The 24239-nt window shown below is 49.8% G+C and overlaps 1 protein-coding gene across 1 annotated transcript in view; it reads left to right on the forward strand.

Moving 5' to 3' along the window:
- The window catches only part of LOC147660770 (transient receptor potential cation channel subfamily M member 2-like), a 979384-nt gene that overhangs the window by 80334 nt on the left and 874811 nt on the right, over nucleotides 1–24239 (forward strand). Inside the window, exon 7 of the mRNA XM_086951478.1 lies at nucleotides 12284–12464. Coding sequence (XP_086807604.1) covers nucleotides 12284–12464 — 181 coding nt within the window. The remainder of the gene's footprint in view (nucleotides 1–12283; nucleotides 12465–24239) is intronic.

Here is a 24239-nt window from a genome sequence, read left to right on the forward strand (position 1 = left end):
AGTGGCGTTGCGTAGTTGAGTGGCGTTGCGTTGTTGCGTGGCGTAGTTGCGTGGCGTTGCATGTGTGAGTGGCGTTGCGTAGTTGAGTGGCGTTGCGTAGTTGAGTGGCGTTGCGTAGTTGAGTGGCGTTGCGTAGTTGAGTGGTGTTGCATGTGTGAGTGGCGTTGCGTTGTTGCGTGGCGTTGCGTAGTTGCGTGGCGTTGCGTAGTTGCGTGGCGTTGCGGCGTTGCGTAGTTGCGCAGCGTTGCGTAGTTGAGCGGCGTTGCGTAGTTGAGTGGCGTTGCGTAGTTGATTGGCGTTGCGTAGTTGAGTGGCGTTGCGTAGTTGAGTGGCGTTGCGTAGTTGAGTGGCGTTGCGTAGTTGCGTGGCGTTGCGTAGTTGAGTGGCGTTGCGTAGTTGAGTGGCGTTGCGTAGTTGCGTGGCGTTGCGTAGTTGAGTGGCGTTGCGTAGTTGAGTGGCGTGGCGTAGTTGAGCGGCGTTGCGTAGTTGAGCGGCGTTGCGTAGTTGAGCGGCGTTGCGTAGTTGAGCGGCGTTGCGTAGTTGAGCGGCGTTGCGTAGTTGAGCGGCGTTGCGTAGTTGAGCGGCGTTGCGTAGTTGAGCGGCGTTGCGTAGTTGAGCGGCGTTGCGTAGTTGAGCGGCGTTGCGTAGTTGAGTGGCGTTGCGTAGTTGAGTGGCGTTGCGTAGTTGAGTGGCGTTGCGTAGTTGAGTGGTGTTGCATGTGTGAGTGGCGTTGCGTTGTTGCGTGGCGTTGCGTAGTTGCGTGGCATTGCGGCGTTGCGTAGTTGCGCGGCGTTGCGTAGTTGCGCGGCGTTGCGTAGTTGAGTGGCGTGGCGTAGTTGAGTGGCGTTGCGTAGTTGAGTGGCGTTGCGTAGTTGAGTGGCGTTGCGTAGTTGAGTGGCGTTGCGTAGTTGAGTGGCGTTGCGTAGTTGAGTGGCGTTGCGTAGTTGAGTGGCGTTGCGTAGTTGAGTGGCGTTGCGTAGTTGAGTGGCGTTGCGTAGTTGAGTGGCGTTGCGTAGTTGCGTGGCGTTGCTGCGTGGCGTTGCGTAGTTGCGTGGCGTTGCGTAGTTGCGTGGCGTTGCGTAGTTGCGTGGCGTTGCATGTGTGAGTGGCGTTGCGTAGTTGCGTGGCGTTGCGTAGTTGCGTGGCGTTGCGTAGTTGCGTGGCGTTGCGTAGTTGCGTGGCGTTGTTGCGTGGCGTTGCGTTGTTGCGTGGCGTTGCGTTGTTGCGTGGCGTTGCGTAGTTGCGTGGCGTTGCGTAGTTGCGTGGCGTTGCGTAGTTGCGTGGCGTTGCGTAGTTGCGTGGCGTTGCGTAGTTGCGTGGCGTTGCGTAGTTGCATGGCGTTGCATGTGTGAGTGGCGTTGCGTAGTTGCGTGGCGTTGCGTGGCGTTGCGTAGTTGCGGCGTTGCGTAGTTGCGCAGCGTTGCGTAGTTGCGGCGTTGCGTAGTTGAGTGGCGTTGCGTAGTTGAGTGGCGTTGCGTAGTTGCGTGGCGTTGCATGTGTGAGTGGCGTTGCGTTGTTGCGTGGCGTTGCATGTGTGAGTGGCGTTGCGTTGTTGCGTGGCGTTGCGTAGTTGCGTGGCATTGCGGTGTTGCGTAGTTGCGCGGTGTTGCGTAGTTGAGCGGCGTTGCGTAGTTGAGCGGCGTTGCGTAGTTGAGTGGCGTTGCGTAGTTGAGTGGCGTTGCGTAGTTGAGTGGCGTTGCGTAGTTGCGTGGCGTTGCGTAGTTGCGTGGCGTTGCGTAGTTGCGTGGCGTTGCGTAGTTGCGTGGCGTTGCGTCGTTGCGTTGCGTTGCGTAGTTGCGTGGCGTTGCGTGGTTGAGTGGCGTTGCGTGGTTGAGTGGCGTTGCGTAGTTGAGTGGCGCTGTGTAGTTGAGTGGCGTTGCGTAGTTGCGTGGCGTTGCATGTGTGAGTGGCGTTGCGTTGTTGCGTGGCGTTGCGTAGTTGCGTGGCATTGCGGCGTTGCGTAGTTGCGCGGTGTTGCGTAGTTGAGCGGTGTTGCGTAGTTGAGCGGCGTTGCGTAGTTGAGTGGTGTTGCATGTGTGAGTGGCGTTGCGTTGTTGCGTGGCGTTGCGTAGTTGCGTGGCATTGCGGCGTTGCGTAGTTGCGCGGCGTTGCGTAGTTGAGTGGCGTGGCGTAGTTGAGTGGCGTTGCGTAGTTGAGTGGCGTTGCGTAGTTGAGTGGCGTTGCGTAGTTGAGTGGCGTTGCGTAGTTGAGTGGCGTTGCGTTGTTGCGTGGCGTTGTTGCGTGGCGTGGCGTTGTTGCGTGGCGTTGCGTAGTTGCGTGGCGTTGCGTAGTTGCGTGGCGTTGCGTAGTTGCGTGGCGTTGCATGTGTGAGTGGCGTTGCGTAGTTGCGTGGCGTTGCGGCGTTGCGTAGTTGCGCATCGTTGCGTAGTTGAGCGGCGTTGCGTAGTTGCGTGGCGTTGCGTAGTTGCGTGGCGTTGCGTAGTTGCGTGGCGTTGTTGCGTGGCGTTGCGTTGTTGCGTGGCGTAGTTGCGTTGCGTTGCGTAGTTGCGTGGCGTTGCGTAGTTGCGTGGCGTTGCGTAGTTGCGTGGCGTTGCGTAGTTGCGTGGCGTTGCGTAGTTGCATGGCGTTGCATGTGTGAGTGGCGTTGCGTAGTTGCGTGGCGTTGCGTAGTTGCGTGGCGTTGCGTAGTTGCGGCGTTGCGTAGTTGCGCAGCGTTGCGTAGTTGAGTGGCGTTGCGTAGTTGAGTGGCGTTGCGTAGTTGAGTGGCGTTGCGTAGTTGAGTGGCGTTGCGTAGTTGAGTGGCGTTGCGTAGTTGCGTGGCGTTGCATGTGTGAGTGGCGTTGCGTTGTTGCGTGGCGTTGCGTAGTTGCGTGGCATTGCGGCGTTGCGTAGTTGCGCGGTGTTGCGTAGTTGAGCCGCGTTGCGTAGTTGAGCCGCGTTGCGTAGTTGAGTGGCGTTGCGTAGTTGAGTGGCGTTGCGTAGTTGCGTGGCGTTGCGTAGTTGCGTGGCGTTGCGTAGTTGCGTGGCGTTGCGTAGTTGCGTGGCGTTGCGTAGTTGCGTTGCGTTGCGTAGTTGCGTGGCGTTGCGTGGTTGAGTGGCGTTGCGTGGTTGAGTGGTGTTGCGTGGTTGAGTGGCGTTGCGTAGTTGAGTGGCGTTGCGTAGTTGAGTGGCGCTGTGTAGTTGAGTGGCGTTGCGTAGTTGCGTGGCGTTGCATGTGTGAGTGGCGTTGCGTTGTTGCGTGGCGTTGCGTAGTTGCGTGGCATTGCGGCGTTGCGTAGTTGCGCGGTGTTGCGTAGTTGAGCGGCGTTGCGTAGTTGAGCGGCGTTGCGTAGTTGAGTGGCGTTGCGTAGTTGAGTGGCGTTGCGTAGTTGAGTGGCGTTGCGTAGTTGAGTTGCGTGGCGTTGCGTAGTTGAGTTGCGTGGCGTTGCGTAGTTGCGTGGCGTTGCGTAGTTGCGTGGCGTTGCGTGGTTGAGTGGCGTTGCGTGGTTGAGTGGCGTTGCGTGGTTGAGTGGCGTTGCGTGGTTGAGTGGCGTTGCGTGGTTGAGTGGCGTTGCGTGGTTGAGTGGTGTTGCGTGGTTGAGTGGTGTTGCGTGGTTGAGTGGTGTTGCGTGGTTGAGTGGCGTTGCATGTGTCAGAGGCTAAATGTAGCACAGGGAGACCTCCAGTGGTAAGACAATCAAAAACAACTTAGAAAACATTTGACAGTATGAAGAGATCAAACTCATGAACAAGCGTGATACACCTCAGCTAAAAATCATGATAAATAACAACACACATTAGAAGTGAAACTGCAAGTACAGAAGGACCAGCTTTGCTTGTTTAAAACTCCCACTTCAGGCAGATGAGTGTAATGTGTAAAGCGTCTTGTGCACATGAGCAGATCGGAGTCTGGAAGCAAATACAAAGAAGAGGAATGACTGAGGCGCATTGGTGTGAAGCACATCAAAGGGCTTCTCCTCCCCTAATTAGCCGTTCTGGGGAAACTGAAAGTACGGCCGGCCATGAATAATTAGGGGAGGAGAAGCCCTTTGATGTGCTGGGCTGGCTGGCCCTGAATGCGCGTGCATGTTATCACGTGGTTCACGGGCACTGCAAGAAAACCGCGGCTGAAAGCCCTTTGGTTTGAAGAGAAAATAGCCGACTTGAATTCTCCCCATTTCCCATTCCGTTGCGTAGTTGCGTGGCATTGCGGCGTTGCGTAGTTGCGCGGCGTTGCGTAGTTGAGTGGCGTGGCGTAGTTGATTGGCGTGGCGTAGTTGATTGGCGTGGCGTAGTTGATTGGCGTGGCGTAGTTGAGTGGCGTTGCGTAGTTGCGCAGCGTTGCGTAGTTGAGTGGCGTTGCGTAGTTGAGTGGCGTTGCGTAGTTGAGTGGCGTTGCGTAGTTGAGTGGCGTTGCGTAGTTGAGCGGCGTTGCGTAGTTGAGCGGCGTTGCGTAGTTGAGCGGCGTTGCGTAGTTGAGCGGCGTTGCGTAGTTGAGCGGCGTTGCGTAGTTGAGCGGCGTTGCGTAGTTGAGCGGCGTTGCGTAGTTGAGCGGCGTTGCGTAGTTGAGCGGCGTTGCGTAGTTGAGTGGCGTTGCGTAGTTGAGTGGTGTTGCATGTGTGAGTGGCGTTGCGTTGTTGCGTGGCGTTGCGTAGTTGCGTGGCATTGCGGCGTTGCGTAGTTGCGCGGCGTTGCGTAGTTGAGTGGCGTGGCGTAGTTGAGTGGCGTGGCGTAGTTGATTGGCGTTGCGTAGTTGAGTGGCGTTGCGTAGTTGAGTGGCGTTGCGTAGTTGAGTGGCGTTGCGTAGTTGAGTGGCGTTGCGTAGTTGAGTGGCGTTGCGTAGTTGAGTGGCGTTGCGTAGTTGAGTGGCGTTGCGTAGTTGCGTGGCGTTGTTGCGTGGCGTTGCGTAGTTGCGTGGCGTTGCGTAGTTGCGTGGCGTTGCGTAGTTGCGTGGCGTTGCGTAGTTGCGTGGCGTTGCGTAGTTGCGTGGCGTTGCATAGTTGCGTGGCGTTGCGTAGTTGCGTGGCGTTGCATGTGTGAGTGGCGTTGCGTAGTTGCGTGGCGTTGCGTAGTTGCGTGGCGTTGCGTAGTTGCGTGGCGTTGTTGCGTGGCGTTGCGTAGTTGCGTGGCGTTGCGTAGTTGCGTGGCGTTGCGTAGTTGCGTGGCGTTGCGTAGTTGCGTGGCGTTGCGTAGTTGCGTGGCGTTGCGTAGTTGCGTCGCGTTGCGTAGTTGCATGGCGTTGCATGTGTGAGTGGCGTTGCGTAGTTGCGTGGCGTTGCGTAGTTGCGTGGCGTTGCGTAGTTGCGGCGTTGCGTAGTTGCGCGGCGTTGCGTAGTTGCGCGGCGTTGCGTAGTTGAGTGGCGTTGCGTAGTTGAGTGGCGTTGCGTAGTTGAGCGGCGTTGCGTAGTTGAGCGGCGTTGCGTAGTTGAGCGGCGTTGCGTAGTTGAGCGGCGTTGCGTAGTTGAGCGGCGTTGCGTAGTTGAGCGGCGTTGCGTAGTTGAGCGGCGTTGCGTAGTTGAGCGGCGTTGCGTAGTTGAGCGGCGTTGCGTAGTTGAGCGGCGTTGCGTAGTTGAGCGGCGTTGCGTAGTTGAGCGGCGTTGCATGTGTGAGTGGCGTTGCGTTGTTGCGTGGCGTTGCGTAGTTGCGTGGCGTTGCGGCGTTGCGTAGTTGCGCGGTGTTGCGTAGTTGAGCGGCGTTGCGTAGTTGAGCCGCGTTGCGTAGTTGAGTGGCGTTGCGTAGTTGAGTGGCGTTGCGTAGTTGAGTGGCGTTGCGTAGTTGCGTGGCGTTGCGTAGTTGCGTTGCGTGGTTGCGTGGCGTTGCGTGGTTGCGTGGCGTTGCGTGGTTGCGTGGCGTTGCGTGGTTGAGTGGCGTTGCGTAGTTGCGTGGCGTTGCATGTGTGAGTGGCGTTGCGTTGTTGCGTGGCGTTGCGTAGTTGCGTGGCATTACGGCGTTGCGTAGTTGCGCGGTGTTGCGTAGTTGAGCGGTGTTGCGTAGTTGAGCGGCGTTGCGTAGTTGAGTGGTGTTGCATGTGTGAGTGGCGTTGCGTTGTTGCGTGGCGTTGCGTAGTTGCGTGGCATTGCGGCGTTGCGTAGTTGCGCGGCGTTGCGTAGTTGAGTGGCGTGGCGTAGTTGATTGGCGTTGCGTAGTTGATTGGCGTTGCGTAGTTGAGTGGCGTTGCGTAGTTGAGTGGCGTTGCGTAGTTGAGTGGCGTTGCGTAGTTGAGTGGCGTTGCGTAGTTGAGTGGCGTTGCGTTGTTGCGTGGCGTTGTTGCGTGGCGTTGCGTGGTTGAGTGGCGTTGCGTGGTTGAGTGGCGTTGCGTGGTTGAGTGGCGTTGCGTGGTTGAGTGGCGTTGCGTGGTTGAGTGGCGTTGCGTGGTTGAGTGGTGTTGCGTGGTTGAGTGGCGTTGTGTAGTTGAGTGGCGCTGTGTAGTTGAGTGGCGCTGTGTAGTTGAGTGGCGTTGCGTAGTTGCGTGGCGTTGCATGTGTGAGTGGCGTTGCGTTGTTGCGTGGCGTTGCGTAGTTGCGTGGCATTGCGGCGTTGCGTAGTTGCGCGGTGTTGCGTAGTTGAGCGGCGTTGCGTAGTTGAGCGGCGTTGCGTAGTTGAGCGGCGTTGCGTAGTTGAGCGGCGTTGCGTAGTTGAGCGGCGTTGCGTAGTTGAGCGGCGTTGCGTAGTTGAGCGGCGTTGCGTAGTTGCGTGGCGTTGCGTAGTTGCGTGGCGTTGCGTAGTTGCGTGGCGTTGCGTAGTTGCGTTGCGTAGTTGCGTGGCGTTGCGTGGTTGAGTGGCGTTGCGTGGTTGAGTGGTGTTGCGTGGTTGAGTGGTGTTGCGTGGTTGAGTGGTGTTGCGTGGTTGAGTGGCGTTGCGTGGTTGAGTGGCGTTGCATGTGTCAGAGGCTAAATGTAGCACAGGGAGACCTCCAGTGGTAAGACAATCAAAAACAACTTAGAAAACATTTGACAGTATGAAGAGATCAAACTCATGAACAAGCGTGATACACCTCAGCTAAAAATCATGATAAATAACAACACACATTAGAAGTGAAACTGCAAGTACAGAAGGACCAGCTTTGCTTGTTTAAAACTCCCACTTCAGGCAGATGAGTGTAATGTGTAAAGCGTCTTGTGCACATGAGCAGATCGGAGTCTGGAAGCAAATACAAAGAAGAGGAATGACTGAGGCGCATTGGTGTGAAGCACATCAAAGGGCTTCTCCTCCCCTAATTAGCCGTTCTGGGGAAACTGAAAGTACGGCCGGCCATGAATAATTAGGGGAGGAGAAGCCCTTTGATGTGCTGGGCTGGCTGGCCCTGAATGCGCGTGCATGTTATCACGTGGTTCACGGGCACTGCAAGAAAACCGCGGCTGAAAGCCCTTTGGTTTGAAGAGAAAATAGCCGACTTGAATTCTCCCCATTTCCCATTCCTGCGGAATGGTAAAGGCTCGACCTAAAAACTGATTGGTGGGGCAAGTAAACGCGCCACCAACCATGGTCAAATGAAGCAAATATATGTTGACGAACAAGCGTGCATGCAAACACTATGGGCCTAAACAAAGGGCCCATGAACAAGTGTACATGCAAACAGTATAGTTCTTAATAAAGGAGCCAGTTAACAGTACACAACTATATTTAATGTGTCAGTTACGCTAAATTCGCCAGTACATTTGTGCTCATTACTGTTTATTTTTGTAAGGAGATGTGTTGAAGAATATATATGGCTCAGTACTTTAGCAGTGTGTTAATAAACCTTTTTACACACCAATGCACATGCTACCTTCTGGGATTTTTGGGCCGCTGTGATGGTGAAACATGAAAGAGAGCATGTATTTGAAAGGCACGTGGTCTTTAAATTAAAATAATTCAATAAATGAAATTAACTCAGCCGGACTCCAAGCACGAACACTACCTTCTGAAGAAAATTCAAAAATGAGCGCTTGGTTCAGTTACATCCTAGCTAGCAGTGCTAGTGGGCAGAGAAGCGCCTTTGTTGAGCCCAAGTTTGTGTGAGGATACTACTTAGCGCTCTGATCACATCAGAGCTTTACAAGACAAACATGCGTGTGCTCCCTTTAAGGTCATTAGGGTAATTTATGGTAAACACGAAGGTTGCCTCTTCGACCCAGAAATGGGGTGGCTTGAATGCAGGCAACTGTATTGGGAGTAAGGCACAGTGACACCTGAAGTCAGAGGAGCAAAGTCGTAATTTTCCTCGTGTGCCGAAGAGGAACAAGATGAAAATCAGAGTCGTAGTGAAAAGTAAGAGAGCCTTTCTCGAAAAACGGGCACCGCAAACGCATTGATAGTGCAGTGTGCCACACGTGAGTGAGGAATAAAAATACTGTAATTGCAATGAGTTGCAAGTTTTATGTCCTTTGTGTGTGGGGTGTGTCTGTCTGCAGTGAGTGTGCTTTGTCTCTCTTTTGTCTGCTCTGTCTTGGCTCCTTTGCGGTGTGAGTCTGGATGGATCCCTTTTCTCCGATACCTATGTGTGTCGTTGTGTGTGTGCATGTCTGTTTTGTCTGCTGGGTGGTTGTTGTATGCATGTGTCTGGTCTCTTTTGTGTGTCTCACCTGCGTGTGTCTGTCGGCTGTGTGGGTGTGTGTGTCAGCTATATGCCTGTGGTGGTGGGGGTGTCTATTGGTTGCATGTGGTGTGTGCGGTTTGTCTGGGGATCTTAGGCCGTGCGACAATGCGTACCCAGCCCAAGTAGCTCGGACCCCCGCTCTACTGCCTCCTCACCACTGGGCACACGGAGCCCTTGGTCGCTCCAATGGACACAGACTCTATCCGGGATAAGGTCCACAGCAGGCAAGAATTACTCCGGAGATCTCAAGTTGGGAGGGCAGCGGCGTCCGAATCTCGCAGCTTCAACCCAGGCCCAACCACAGCACAGAATCAGCCCTTCAAACAGTGACCAATAACATCAGAATGGCACTGGATGAGGGCAGCTCATTGATTCTGGTGCTGTTGGACCTTTCTGCCGCTTTCGATACGGTGTCTCACACGGTGCTTCTTGACCGCCTAGGTGAGGTGGGTGTGGAGGGTGAGGCTCTGACCTGGATGAAAAGCTTTTTGACTGGTCGTGTCCAAGAAGTTAGGCTGGGCTCCCATAAATCCACACTAAGGGAGCTCAACAAGGGGGTGCCACAAGGCTCATGCCTTAGTCCCACACTTTTCAATGTGTATGTGGCCCCCCTAGCCAACCTGGCCAGATCATTCGGGTTCACCCCGGTGTCGTATGCCGACGACACCCAACTCCTTTTCCCGTTCAAAACTCTCACATCTGCAATAAAAAGATCTTTTGCAGATGGTATGAGAGCCATTGCAGACTGGATGTCAACTAACTGTCTGCAGTGCAATGTGGGGAAAACGGAGGTAATGTGTTTTGGACAAGCGGCTACATATTGGTCATCTGACTGGTGGCCTGTGGAGCTTGGCCCTGTCCCCACCCCCAAGAGTTCTGTTAGGAACCTGGGAGTGCTTTTCGATCAGCAACTCACCTTCAAGGGACATGTCAATCAGGTGGCCGGTACCTGCTTCCGGGCTATCGGGATGCTGAGACGAGTCTTCCCCTATTTACCAGACCATCATAGGAAAACGCTCGTGCAGGCTCTGGTCATCAGCAGGGTAGATTACTGCAATGGGCTGCTCCTCGGAGCAAACGAGGAGCAGCTCAGCAAATTGCAAGTAATCCAAAACACAGCAGCAAGGATTGTCCTGAATGTTCCAGCTAGGACCCCCTCTAGCCCCCTGCTGAAGAGACTCCACTGGCTTCCAGTGAGGAAGCGAGTCCAATTTAAGACGCTATGCACAATTCATAAGAGCAGGATAGGGGAAGGCCCGAAGTATATGACCAAGATCTTTCAGCCCTACATCCCGGGGCGTTCCCTGCGCTCCAGTCATCAGCAGCTCCTACAGACACCAAGAGTAAATAAAACCAGACAGGGTGGCCGTGCATTAGCTTATGCCGGCCCAATACTCTGGAATTCCTTGCCTCCAGAACTCAGATCAATTTCCAGTCATCTGTGTTTCCGGAAAAATTTAAAGACCTACCTATATCCCGACACATAAAATACTCTCCAGCTTCTGCACTCTTTATCACGCATGCTCTTGCAACAAGCACAGTTTTATGGTACAGTAATAGCGCAGAGATACCCCTTCGGGAGTCTAGTCTGGCGCTCTACAAGAATATAAAAATAAATAAATAAAAAAATAAACCCTCTGCGAAATGGCGGCCGGAGGTCCCAGACAGACACTGGTGCGCAGCAGCTTGTTGCACCACAACCAGAGAAAGCGGAGCTCCCAAACTTTCCACAAATGCTCCCTACTGTCTCAGACGCTAGAACCTTTGTTTTACAGGCAACCAGGTGACTCGGAGGTGCAGATTATTGAAGGATTTTTTACGAGTGCTCTGTCTGGGACCGGCCACACACTGACAGCGGAGGGGGAGGGAGGGGGGGGCGCAAACAGACACACACGGACACACTGACAGCGGAGGGGGGGTGGGGGAGCGAACTGACACACACGGACACACTGACAGCGGAGGGGGGGGGGTGGGGGAGCGGGAACAGACACACACGGCAAAAGAAGCAAAGCACTCACGCAAGCAGGAAGGCGGGTGCCGGCTCAATGCCGGACCAGATTCGGGGGCGTTCCCGGCTTTTGGCTGACGTCGCGTGACGTCGGCAAAAGCCAAAGAATCTCGGGAACGCCCCCGAATCTGGTCCGAGATTGATGGACGGAGCCCTCTCCCAATGGCTAGCCTCCATTTATGGAGCTAGCCAATCGGAGGAGGGGGCGTATCCCGACCCACACACACAAATCAAGAGGTTTTTTGGCGCATGCGCAAAGCGCATGGCCAGGCAAAACCTAAAAATGGCCCACAGAGGGCACTGAAACAGCGGCCCTTCGGCCGATTCCCGAATGCCCGCAGTGCCAATCCGCCCCTGCGTGTAAATCGCTTCACGCTTTATCAAAGTTTATTTTGGTTTTGGCCTTTGAAAACCAGCCTCAAGCGTTCACGTAGTGTAAAATGAGACCTGTCCTAACACACTGAGGCACTTCGTAATACTGACTACTTATGCACTACGCACCAATTACTAAGCGCGCCCATATTGTGAGTGTAACTCATTTCATCGACATCAGAATGCTGATAGGCTTTGCAGGCCCCTCGAGACCAGATTCTGTGACCTACACGTTTCCCTCGCCATTTCACCCAATGACCTGTTGAGCGGTACATTAGCTCATACCGGCGCACCTGTCTAACTTTCCCGTTGATACTTTTTTTCTACTGAGGTAATCAGTTTAGGCTGCAGCACGCTGATGCATGGTCTGTCAGCCCCCCTCCAAGCATTGGCATAGCCAATAGGTCTCGCCTTTGGGACCTTATAAGTGTTTAGCCATGCAACAGTTTATGTTGTTGCACCAAGGATATTGTGCTGGATAACTAAACACTTAGAAGGTCCCAAAAGTGAGATCCATTGGCTATGCCAATGCTTGTTACTTTTTCCATGTGTGCTGCCTTGTACAGCACATATGAAAAAAAGCAAAATGCAAAGGTTTGTTTATGTACAGGAAGGTGTCACTTCCTGTACATAAACCAACCTTTTTTTAATGCCATTTTTTAACTTTCATGTGTGCTGCAGGAAGCCGCACACATATGGTGCAGCCTGGCGCTTCCGAAGTGGCCATTAGAGGCGTTAAGCAAAGGAGGCTACTGCCTCTCACCGCCACTTCCTAGATAATATGCCCCTTAGGGTTATGACCTGTTGGGCAGATGAACGTTTGTGTCATGAAATGAGAAAAAAATTAAATTATTGGTTTAGGGTTTTCATATCAATGAATGGGTATTATGATTTCCTCTTTTTCCAATGAGGTATTTCTTCCTTTTCAATATTCTTTTGATGCAGATATTTTAAGAAGTTACCATTTTGTGCATGTTTGTACCTGCGATTTTATGATCCAATGAATGAAAATAAACTCTTCCGTTCATTCGTTGTGAGTGAGCCTTCTCCTGCCTGCCTTCATATCCCCTGACCATCCTGCAAGAGTTGCACCCTGCTAAGGCCTAAAACAGAGGCGCTTAGCATTGCAATGAAATGTTTCTGTATTTCCATGGACAGTGCCAGTACTTGTTACAAGAATTTCCTAACTGCCCTGGAGTTCTGCAGGCCCCAGAGAACTGACCTCAGTTTTCTAGAATGAAATACCCAAACCGCAGTGCTTTTTGCTTCTCTGCAAAGTTACCTTTCTGGCCCTGTGTGGGTACCATTGTTAAAGTATACTCCTGGAACTGTCTTCAGACTTCCTACCATCAGGGGAACCAATTCTTAAACGTCTTTCCTTTCAGGGTGGTGTCCCAGCTGAGTACTATCTGGATGTGGAAAACCAAGGTGGCCTCTGCTGTCTGGATAACAACCACTCTCACTTCATCCTGGTGGACGATGGGACGCAGGGGAGGTACGGGGTCGAGATCCCCTTGAGGACCAAACTGGAAAGGTTCATCTCTGAGCAAACCGTGAAGAAAGAAGGTAATTTTGCCTCTGTGTGACTGCCCCAGTGCTTAATTTGTAAATAAAAATGTCAGGGCCCCTGTCAGGAGGCCGCTGCAGCTTGCACCACCCATTGCACTGGCCAATTACAGAACCAATACAACTACTCACCATGACACTCCTACAAGTGTGACAATTCAACTAGTCCAGGCCACCCAATGCTGTAAGAATGGATTGAGTGCCTCTTATTAGTTATTTTTAATGTATACAGAATTACAAAACAACTGATGTGCTCATTCCAAAATTAGACGGGCAGCACCACCATGTGGTGAACCCTAAGTGCTGGTGCAAAGCACTGCTTAACATCAGCTCAAATTAAGCACTGACCGTCTCCTTGTATGCTGAGTTATGAGGGTGGGGGTGCCTATGAGGCTCAAAGCTATTAATTAAAGAAGACACTGAGGGCTTCATATGTAAGTCTAGTATGAAAATGTATTGAAAAATCTGTAAATCACAAAATATTACAAGTAAATACCCCAGAATCTGATAATAATTCACCCCCCCACACCATTGCAAGAAAATATTCTGTTATACCATAATAGACATTTCCAGAATCAGTCACACTTTTGAAAAGTTTCACTACTACCACGGCCAGGTGCAGCGATGAACTCATGGAAAACAGCAAACAACCTTCAAAAGTATCAAGAGCAAAAGACAGTTTCTACTATGAGAATCTGCACTGGAGTACAGCCAGGCAGCTTAGGCTGGTTGGAGCTGGATCTAACCAGCATTTGCAATGCAATAGGTCTCGCATTATTAAAGTTGGAGCTATTGGCATTGCTAATAATAATGCAACACCAATAGCTCAAACATTAATAATGCGAGACCTATTGCATTGCAAATGCTTGTTCTATTTAGTAATCCGCAACTGATTCAGACTGGTTGACAAAAACAGACGTAGAAACCCAGAGAGACACCCATCTGCATTTAGACAGGCTTTTTCTTTTGCACTGTCCCAAAAAACAACAATTCTAGATTATCTTGCTTCTTAAAGATCAGAAGGAGAGCGATGAAATGAAGAACTGTGAAGCCTCGTTCCAAAGCCCAACAAGCAAATATAGTAGTGCTGGTACTCCTAACCACTGAGTACCAGTATGTGCATGAGAACTGACAGTACGCTCCCATTAAAAGTATCGTTCCCCTGCCTGCTGAGAACCACAGGTACAATCCCATTCCAATTGAACAAGTGCCGGTACCCCATCTATGCACACAGATCCGAAGCATTAGATACTGAGATAGTGATCAGAGACTGCAGAGTTGGGACAGAGACGAGCGATGACTAAGAAAAGAATTCAAGAAGCCAAGCACAGGGACACAGGCCCGAGACAGGGAAGCCTGAAGTGACAGTCTGCGGACGCAGAAGCACGGATCAGAAACAGGCGAGGCTACAGAGACTTGCATCAGAGAAGGAGTCAGCAGACGGAGAAATATAGTCGAGAAAGGTGAGATGTGGATCAGAGACCCCTCTCGTAGTGAGACACTGATCAAAGACAGTAAAAATAGATGCTTTGTTAAGAAAGAACTGCAGACACTGATCATAGACAGCCCGAAAACCGAGGCACTCCATGGCCGCCACAAACCGCAACACAACGGACAGCGGGAGTAGGGCGGGGACAAACGGAACGGTATCAAAAATGAAGAATATAACTCGCCCCTGAGCAGTCTCACCGCCACAAGCCTCAAGACAACAGACAGCGGGAGGGGGGCGGGAACAAAGGGGACGTGGACAACAGGAAAGGGGACGGGAAGATGGACAACAAGGCCAACGGGAGGGGTGGCGGGAATGCAAAGCAGACAGCGGGTGGGGGTAGCAACAAAGGGAACGGGACACGGACAACAGGAAAGGGCGCGGGAAGTTGGGCAACACGGCCAACGGGAGGGGAGCGGGAACAGGAAACTAAAAAGCCAACACTTCCAAACTCTGCAGCTAGTGGTGAACAGCGGTGGAAAATAAACAAGAAAGTAGTCCCTAAATGAGTAGATAATGCTGAGCAGTGGAAGGAAACTTTAGTTGCTCGGTGCTGCTTCCTGCAAAATGTAAGTGACGTTTCAGACCACCAACCAATGAATAAGCTCCTTAAATAGAGCAATGCAAGTTTAACCAATGGGAAGCAAATACACACAATGGGTGGAGTTTCACCACTAATACTAACTACTTGATGCCTCGTAGAGGCAGCGCATGCGCTGCCTATGCGAGACCTAAAAATGAGGTACAGTCGATATGTTATGAAAAGCTGTGCAATGTTAGAAGAACTGTTATTTAATGCCCCTACCATTGGCTCTTATATTAAGTTCTCTTCACCATTTTCTAAACTGCATTTCTCTTTGATATCCATTGTGTGCCTGATTATGATCTGAAATGCCTCTCGTAAAATTATTTTAATTTATGGAACTTGACTTAGAGCCACAAAGAATGTCCCGGCATCTTTAAAACTAGGCAGACCCTTGTAAATGTTAAGTGCAGATGTACACTGCATTTCCACTATATATATGTATACAAAGCAAAATACAATGTCTTTCGGAAAGGTAATCAAAAGGATCCTGAATTTAAGAAAATCTGAATGCTACTGATGTTTGTTTCAGTAAAAGACTGGAATTGCTGATGAATGCGATATGTATGCTGCATGTCACCAATTTTGCTATAAGTGAATGCTGTGGTACTTCCATTGTGTCCAGGCTTTCAGTTTGTATGCATGTGACATTTCCATGAGGTGTGCTTATATGGGCATTTAATGCCATATATGTCGCACTTTATCATGACTGGGAAAACCGTGAATTACGATAAAGATTGGAAAATACTTTGTGCGATTTAAAATTGGTTTGAACGGCCCTTAAAACATCCCAGGATACAAAGTGATCTTGTGTAAAAAGCAAGGATGGACATCCCAGGTTGGAAGAGAAACCATAGATTGTGACTTTTCTCACATACACCCTCTCTCTATAGGTACAAACACATAGTTTCAAATGTTTCAAGTTGTTTTTTTTTGTTTATTTTCGCACAATGTAGGGCCCGGAAACATCAGCGTATTAGTGAAACCATTGTTATCTGGTTCGTTAATAGCACAGAGGCAGTGAAGCAAACTCCAATTCCAAGAATGCGTTATGTTAGATGACTGGGCCAGAGAGACACTCCTGGTCAGTGAGACTCCTGCTCTTCAGCTCAGGGATTGTACCCTGCTATATATTCATTATGAATAGTCATGAATCTGGAGTGATCAGCTTATCTTGAGACAAACCACATTCTCGATAATACCCAACATGGCTTCCGTGCAAAACATTCAAAGGAAACCGCCCTAGTGATGGCAGCCGATGAAATGCGAAAGTGAATGGATGAGGGAGGCAGAGTCACCTTGGTCCTGCTGGACCTAACAGCGGCCTTTGATACCGTAAATCATGAGGTACTTATCCAACGGCTCCATGATGCGGGTGTCACAGGCTTAGCGCTGGACCTCCTCACCTCCTTTCTATCTGAGAGAACAAGTTATTCTCTGTAATGGCCATCACTCAGATACATTTTTCCTACCAGGAGGAGTTCCCCAGGGCTTGGCGTTATCGCCCACCTTGTTCAACATCTATGTCACCCCCTTGGCTAAGCTAATAAAGAATCAGGGCTTCAAGCTAGTGTCTTATGCTGATGACACTCAGCTGATTGTCTCAGTTTCCCACTCGGTGGATTCCAAGTCAGCTGATTTTTCACTCTGCATGTCGGAAGTCATGCAGTGGATGAATCAGAATTTTCTGAAATTAAACACTGAAAAGACGGAAGTCCTCGAGTTTGGCCAAAAAACATCGATCTGGAATCAGAGGTGGTGGCCCACATCAGCGGGAGCATGTCTGGTTCCAGTGGTCAAAGCGAGGAACCTTGGCATAATATTCGATAAAGACGTGTCCTGGAGGCCTCAGGTAAATCAAATGGTCTCACCCTGCTTCTTCACACTCAAACGGCTTAGAAAGATACTGCCGTTTATTCCTTTTCATCTTAGGAAAATCGTCATAATTTCTACCATCTTTTCTAGAATGGACTATGGCAACGCCCTCCATTTAGGAGCAGGCTGTGCTCAAATGGCCAAGCTGCAATCAATACAAAACGCTGCAGCCAGACTACTTCTCAATCTGCTTAAGTACCATCCCACCTCATGCCCCATCAGGCAGCTACACTGGCTCCCAGTTCCGAGGAGGGTGGACTTTAAAGCACTCTGCCTGGTTCATAAGGCACTGTCTGGAGATGAGACCTCTGATCTTCAACAGCTATTCACAAGATACCTGCCAACTGCCAATGAGTCCTTCCTCGGTATGCGACCAGCTTAAAATAGCACCATGAAACATTGGTCTACGTGCGCTATATAAATTTGTTACAACATAACATAACTCGCTCTCTGAGGTCTGCTACGCAGGGTCTGGTAACGTTCTCCAAGATCAAAAGACAACGTTGGTGATGTAAGGGCTTCTCCTATCTGGCCGCAAGGCTATGGAATTCTATATCGCAGCAGCTAAGACAAATCCCCAACCGGAGATTGTTCATGAAGGAAATTAAGACATGGCTTTTTACCCAATAAAACATCGGTCAGTTCATGCTTAGTTATCTTACACAGCGCCAAGACGCCTCGGAATTAGTGCGCTTTAGAAATACCATCAGTCAATAGTTCTCTAGAGCAGGGCATAGACTACTGAGTTACCTCACCTTAAATGGATATCAAGTCATTAAGGGCCAGATGTAGGAAGCCTAATTCCGGTCGGTAATGGGCGAAATTACCGAATTCCGAATTACCGGAATCAGGCTTTTCATATGTAGGCCCATAGGAATGAATGGGGAATACCAAATCGGTAAATACTGATTTCCGTATTTACCGAATTTTACAGATTCGGTACAATTTCCAGATTGGATACCTACATAGCATTTACAGATTCTAAAATACCGACTCGGTAGAATTCGGTATTTTAGAATCTGTCAATGCTGATTATCTACATCTGGCCCTAAATCTGTGGTTAGGGGGCCAGGATCTTCCAACTGTCTAGTTGGACACCCTCTGGCAGAATAAAGTGTAGATTCAGGGACAGAGGTTGAAAGCTACCAGATTTCTGCTGCTGCGACACATTTCTACAGTTTTCTAGTTAACAGTATTTGATATTCTGCACCCTGGTACGAAGGATTCAGTCAATGTGCGAACCAGAGCCTTAATATTGGACTGCAGCCAGTGCACCACCCACTGAGCAATACGTGCTTAGGATGGAGCCCAGTTTTGGAGTGACTGGGGACGATTTTGGTACAGGGGGCCAGTTCTGCAGCAGTGCTGAAATATTGGACCCTGTAACAAAAGGAGCAGCAGTGTTTCCCACCAGCATCCCCACCTCCTCCGGGCCGGTCCGACTTAATTGCCAGGGCTGGTTTGCGTTCTCAGTCCGAAGGTGCTCGTTAGTGCTGGTGTGAGCAAGATTTCCTTTTCAACATCCAACTCTCAGCACTCATTTCTGTAACATTCAGATGCATGTTAACTGTTAGAGGAAACGGTCAAAAGTTGAAAAATACGTGAGGAAATGGGGTGTATTCTATGGTCTGGTTGTGTGACCCCTTTAGGGCCAGTCAGGTTTCATCTGTTAAACCTATAGATCAACTCTGGATGGGTGTGGATCTGAGTAGTCCGGTTTACACAAGAATATGTGCAAAACATTTAAACAGCTCCAAAACAAATGATGACAGAAATGAGAAACTCAAGCAATCAAACTCCAATGTATACAATGGATTACATTTTTATGGAATTTTAGAAACTGAAATGAAAAATATTGACTGAAGGGTTCCGTAGTTACAGGATTTACAAGTATAGTAAATCAAGACTTTTTATGTAACTACTTGAAAGCATTGACCATTCCAATGAGTTTGATACAGAAACTTTTCCGAGACTCTTGGGCAAGTCAGAATTAAGTTACTTATAGTTACTTGGGGCGAGCCATACATTGAATTGGGCGAGCCATACATTGACGACAGAATCATGGTTTGACCCATCCTGGCCTGGATTATGATATGGACCAACCCAGAGGCTGATTTCAGCAGACAGATCATCAAGGATTGCCTGAGCCGGGATAGAGGGGGACCGATTCCATGGCTCAAATATGTAAAAGACACCATGGAGTGTATTGGTTGTTTGAATCTGTTCTCTGAGCCGGAATCTATGACCGCCCAGAATAAAACCCTGGCTAAAAATCTTTTTATTTTATGGGCAACAGCCAGAAGGGCCCACGTCGAAAATAGGAAAACATCGGTTGTGGCCCATGGCTCACTATTAACTACAACGCCTGGAATGGAACCATACCTAGCGGTAATGTACAACGTGCAGGAAAGATTCTACATGACTAGGTTCCGACTGAATCTCCTACATCATTTATTGGCCGTTCCCGCAGGATTCACACGTTCAGTTGAAGGGTGCCTGCGGCTGCGACACTAGGTCTCCGCAGGATACCCTTCACTTTGTTTTACTATGTCCCTTTTATCGAGAGCCCAGACGGAAGTTTTTAGTTAGGATTTTGCGAAATAAAAGACTGAGACATGCTAAAGCAGCACTTCTTTTTCTGCACAAAGCCCCAGACCCATATACTCTGTGTGTAATAAGTTTTATTAAGGTTGCCATAAGACTGAGGAATACCAGGGAGACCTCTGCCGACACCATTACTACACATACTGAATTAATGGCAGTATGAGTCTCCTAATGATCCAGCGCTCTTTCTCCCACTGTTTTTTAGATCTATTTTAACTGCAATTTTTAACAAATGTTGTTCAAAATATTTTTTAAATATGTTTATAAAATTATTGTATGTATGTATTTTCATGTTCTTTAATGGTATCTTTTTAAGTACCGAATAAAGATAAATTTGAATTTGAATTAGTTACTTTATGTGACCAGCTCTAGCAGGGAGCCAGTCAGGTGTTCCAGCAAGGTCCACAGAAACTATTACCTTGATGAGAAAAGCAGTCTCCAGGCCAATTCCATCATCAGTAGCTCCTTGCCATTGAGTTATTTGGAATAGTCCTGGTGCAATGGATACAGAATGCTGAAGATGCCTTGCGGTCATCGGGGGTGCTACTGGGTCCACAGCTTGGTGAGGTGATCTGAGTCACAGGGGTCATCTCCACTCCAAATCCTTTCAAGCTTGGCACAAGTCAAGTCGCCATTGGGCTCCCAGTTGCCCGGTACAGCAGATTTAGAAGTTAACTTCTTTTGGCGGTAACTTGACTTCTGGGTGACCCATCTGCACCCCAACAGCTCTGCCAGTCCAGAGATTTGGGTGCAACTTTAGAGTATCAGGTCTTGGTCCTTTAGTCTGAATGTGGGCGAAGAGCAACAAACTGAAGACCTCAGCTACCAACTCGTCCAGCAGGCTACCTTAGCTCTTGTGACCCTGAGCTACAAACAGGAGGTCATCCAACTGACCCTTGCAGTCTTACTTCTGGATGGGCTCAGGTGTTGGCTTATCAGTAGGGCACATCAAGCACAGTCCTTTTCTTTGCTAACTCAAGGTGTAGCAGGCGCTGTCCAACTGGAGTGCACCTCTCTTGGGCTGGCCTTGGTACAGCAGGGTAATCCTCCTTCAGTCCTCTTCAGTCCAGTGAGATCGGAGTTCCAGGGATGCCCTTTTCATGCCCAGAAAATGCCCTCTGGTGAGATCGTGGTTACTATCCAATGGACTACCAGGTACCCTCCCTCCTGATGACTACTTCTTGTGAAATGTGACAACTAGCTGTCCGGAAAGCTCTATTCTACCCACTTCCAATATGTCATTATCCCTCTTTTGGTGTGCAGAAGTCTCTAGCCCAACCCAGAGGTGTAGGTAGGTACCAGGAAAAATGGTTTGACAATGGGTTTTCTCGTTCGTGTGCTATTTACCTACATGGCTAATAAGCAAGCCATTTATGAAGGAACTGGAAAGGTCCCCGTCTGCTGCTACCTGTGCTCTACCCAATCTCTAGGCAATTCCAAGGATGGCTCACTCACTTAATGTGACATGTTTCATAATTTTCCACCTTGTCCCACCCTGGTAACTTGGCACACTCACACACTGCCCCTACACATTCACACACTGCTCACCCACACACTGCTCACCCGCACACTCCCAATGTCACCCTGCATAGTCACACACTGTTTATCCTGCACACTCATTCTGCACACTCACACAATGTGCACCCTGCACCCTTACACACTGTCTCTGCGGTCACACTGCACTCACGGTCACACTGCACTCACGGTCACACTGCACTCACGGTCACACTGCACTCACGGTCACACTGCGCTCACGGTCACACTGCGCTCACGGTCACACTGCGCTCACGGTCACACTGCGCTCACGGTCACACTGCGCTCACGGTCACACTGCGCTCACGGTCACTCTGCGCTCACGGTCACTCTGCGCTCACGGTCACACTGCGCTCACGGTCACTCTGCGCTCACGGTCACTCTGCGCAGTCGCGCTCACTCTGCGCAGTCGCGCTCACTCTGCGCAGTCGCGCTCACTCTGCGCAGTCGCGCTCACTCTGCGCAGTCGCGCTCACTCTGCGCAGTCGCGCTCACTCTGCGCAGTCGCGCTCACTCTGCGCAGTCGCGCTCACTCTGCGCAGTCGCGCTCACTCTGCGCAGTCGCGCTCACTCTGCGCAGTCGCGGTCACTCTGCGCAGTCGCGGTCACTCTGCGCAGTCGCGGTCACTCTGCGCAGTCGCGGTCACTCTGCGCAGTCGCGGTCACTCTGCGCAGTCGCGGTCACTCTGCGCAGTCGCACTCACTCTGCGCACTCGCACTCACTCTGCGCACTCGCACTCACTCTGCGCACTCGCACTCACTCTGCGCACTCGCACTCACTCTGCGCACTCGCACTCACTCTGCGCACTCGCGGTCACTCTGCGCACTCGCGGTCACTCTGCGCACTCGCACTCACTCTGCGCACTCGCACTCACTCTGCGCACTCGCACTCACTCTGCGCACTCACTCTGCGCACTCACTCTGCACTCACTCTGCGCTCACTCTGCACTCACTCTGCACTCACTCTGCACTCACTCTGCACTCACTCTGCACTCACTCTGCACTCACGGTCACTCTGCACTCACTCTGCACTCACGGTCACTCTGCACTCACTCTGCACTCACGGTCACTCTGCACTCACTCTCTTTTTCCAACACAAGGAACACAAGTTGGTAAAAACGCGTCTTATTTGAACATCCATCCACCGTGAGTAGACACTTTAGGGGGTGTACTGCCGTGCTGGGTGAGGTTTTTTTATTTTTTTATTTGCTGGTCCTGAGGAATGCTGGGTCGAACAAGACCAGATAGCTGAAACATGTCGACCGATTTTTAGGACAGGGAGTTCAAATTTGCTTAAACTCTTATTTGCCCATTTACACACACTGATTTTAACGGAGTTCGAATCACCCCTCCATTAAAAGTGTTGGTTGAGGGAGTGATCTATACTCATTTTAATTTGTACTTTTCTGTTTGGTTTGATGTATTCTTACACGTACTAACCACAGGAACCCGATGAAGATAAACTGCTCCCTACCCAGTGTGGGTGCCTGAGGGTTCCTTTTTTCCTCTTGATAATTTCACTACCTTTTTCTGACACAGCTAATAAATAGCATGGTGCACTGATGGGTGTCGGTGGACGGTCTGTCTCACCGTTTCTCCTTTCGAGCTCTATGTATTTTACAGTTTAAGATACTCTTTAGTTGTTTTTGATTGATAGCAGTGGAAAATAACAGCACAATCCTCAGTAGTAGTGGTCAATGTTACATGGGACCAAATTTAAATTCCATCTGGTGCTACAACAGACTACACCCTTGCTACCAAGAATTGTAAATAAGGTGATAGCTAAACAAATCTCAAACATATGAATCCGATCTCGTCTGGAGCACACACCAGCTTTGGACAGAAAATAATGTACATTTAATTAGAAAAATACATTTAATTAGAAAAATATAAAGTTTTTATATGAACACTGAATTACAATTTACAACACACCATTAAATAAGTGTCCACATACTCAGTATGCACAGAGTGGGACCAATTGATTTGCTAATATTTTGTGATCGCAATGAACCAACATGAGTTTTGTCAAGATAACTTCTTCAGGGCTATCTAGAGGGATTTCAACCACAGCCCAAGAGTAATGACCCATAGATTATTGTTATAGAACATTTGTCATATGCGGTAAGCCATAAATGTCACAACAAGTTATGAAATTGTATGTCCGAGTCCCAGTGTGATCCACCAAATATGTAGATGGCGGCGATTATCATATTTATTAGGTGGAAAGTAACAGGCAGATTTAAAAGAATTGGTGCATCTCTGCATATTAGCAGAGATGCTTCAACTATATTGCATGACGGAAAAAAGCCCCGCGCCACCATGGATGTGTCACATTTACAATGCAGTGCACCGTGCCACAAAAATAGACCTATGCGTGATGCATCGTTTGGCGGAAAGGCAGCGCATTGCTGGCGTTGTCATAAGCACAACGCAACTCCAGCAATGGTCATGAATTCCTATTCCCCTCATGCTGCTCACTCCTTACACCTGCTTCAATCAGGCGCAACGTTTTGACACAATGGTGCCGTAAAAGTAACTCCGTGAGATCTTGTAGATTTCACTGCGTCCCTTTTAACGAGGCTTCCTTGCGATGGAAAGCCCACCCTGCGTACATTCTACCTGATGCAGGTACAATGTAGCGCAGTGCTTTACAATGTGACGCATCTCACTAAATGCATCCCTTGTCAATATGTTGCATCGTGGTGCATTGTTTACGATTCCACTGCGTCACAGAAAGGACACAACAGCGGCATAAAGTTGTCACAGGGGGCTTGTAAATCTGCCCCTTAATACTTAGTCCACAGACCAGAGTGTTGAATTCCTCCTGAATAATGAGCACGATACTGAAATCCTCAGCAAAGTGCTTCCAACTTGGGACAAGGTCCTCTGTTTCCGAAGCAGCAGTCATTTTTCAAATGCAGCAACAAAGTAAGTGTTGTCTCTGCAGTTCTCTTTTTCCCTGATCCCTGTCCCTCAAGAGTCCTTGTCCTTCAAAGCTCAAAGTTCCAGGATAAATAGAAAAATGGATTAATGTAGACAGACAGAACAGTTAAGTAGACAGGTACACATGAATGTAGGTAAACCAGGATAACCTAGTGCTGTAGAGAATCGCTCTGATGCTTATAACTAATGAACGGCAGTCTCCGACAGTTGAGAGGTTGCTCTTCTGTCTCCAGCTGATTAAGTAACTTGGGGGCATATCTACAAGGGGTTTGTATCACCAACCACGTTGCTTTTTCGGACACTCCAGAGGCACAACGCCCTGCTCCATATTTCCAGTGAAAATATCGTCCCCGTTCCCGCAGGTATCTGCAGCAAAGGGGCATGCAGTTGGTATTGCTGTGGACGGTGCACCGTAATGCCCATTCCTTTTTGATGCTGCCCCAGATTTTCAAAGATCTGTAAACCTGAGGCAGCACCAAAAAAAATAACACCACTGAAAAGCAGGTGTTAGATTGGCATGTACTTTTATTTCTCCTCATTTTTGCTCTTTCTATATGTGCTGCGTTCTGCAGCACAAATGGGAGCAAATTGCCTTTAACCCCTTCCATGCTCATGACGAGCTCAGCTCGTCATGAGGCACAGTGGAGCTGTGCTCATGACGAGCTGAGCTAGTCATGATCATGGCCACTAACATTAGGGCCCAGCACAGCAGGGTAATCTCCCTAGCATCCAAGGTGTTAAAGATTGT

The sequence above is a fragment of the Lissotriton vulgaris genome, unplaced genomic scaffold (genome assembly GCF_964263255.1).
Source record: "Lissotriton vulgaris unplaced genomic scaffold, aLisVul1.2 SCAFFOLD_262, whole genome shotgun sequence".
Taxonomy (NCBI): Eukaryota; Metazoa; Chordata; class Amphibia; order Caudata; family Salamandridae; genus Lissotriton; species Lissotriton vulgaris.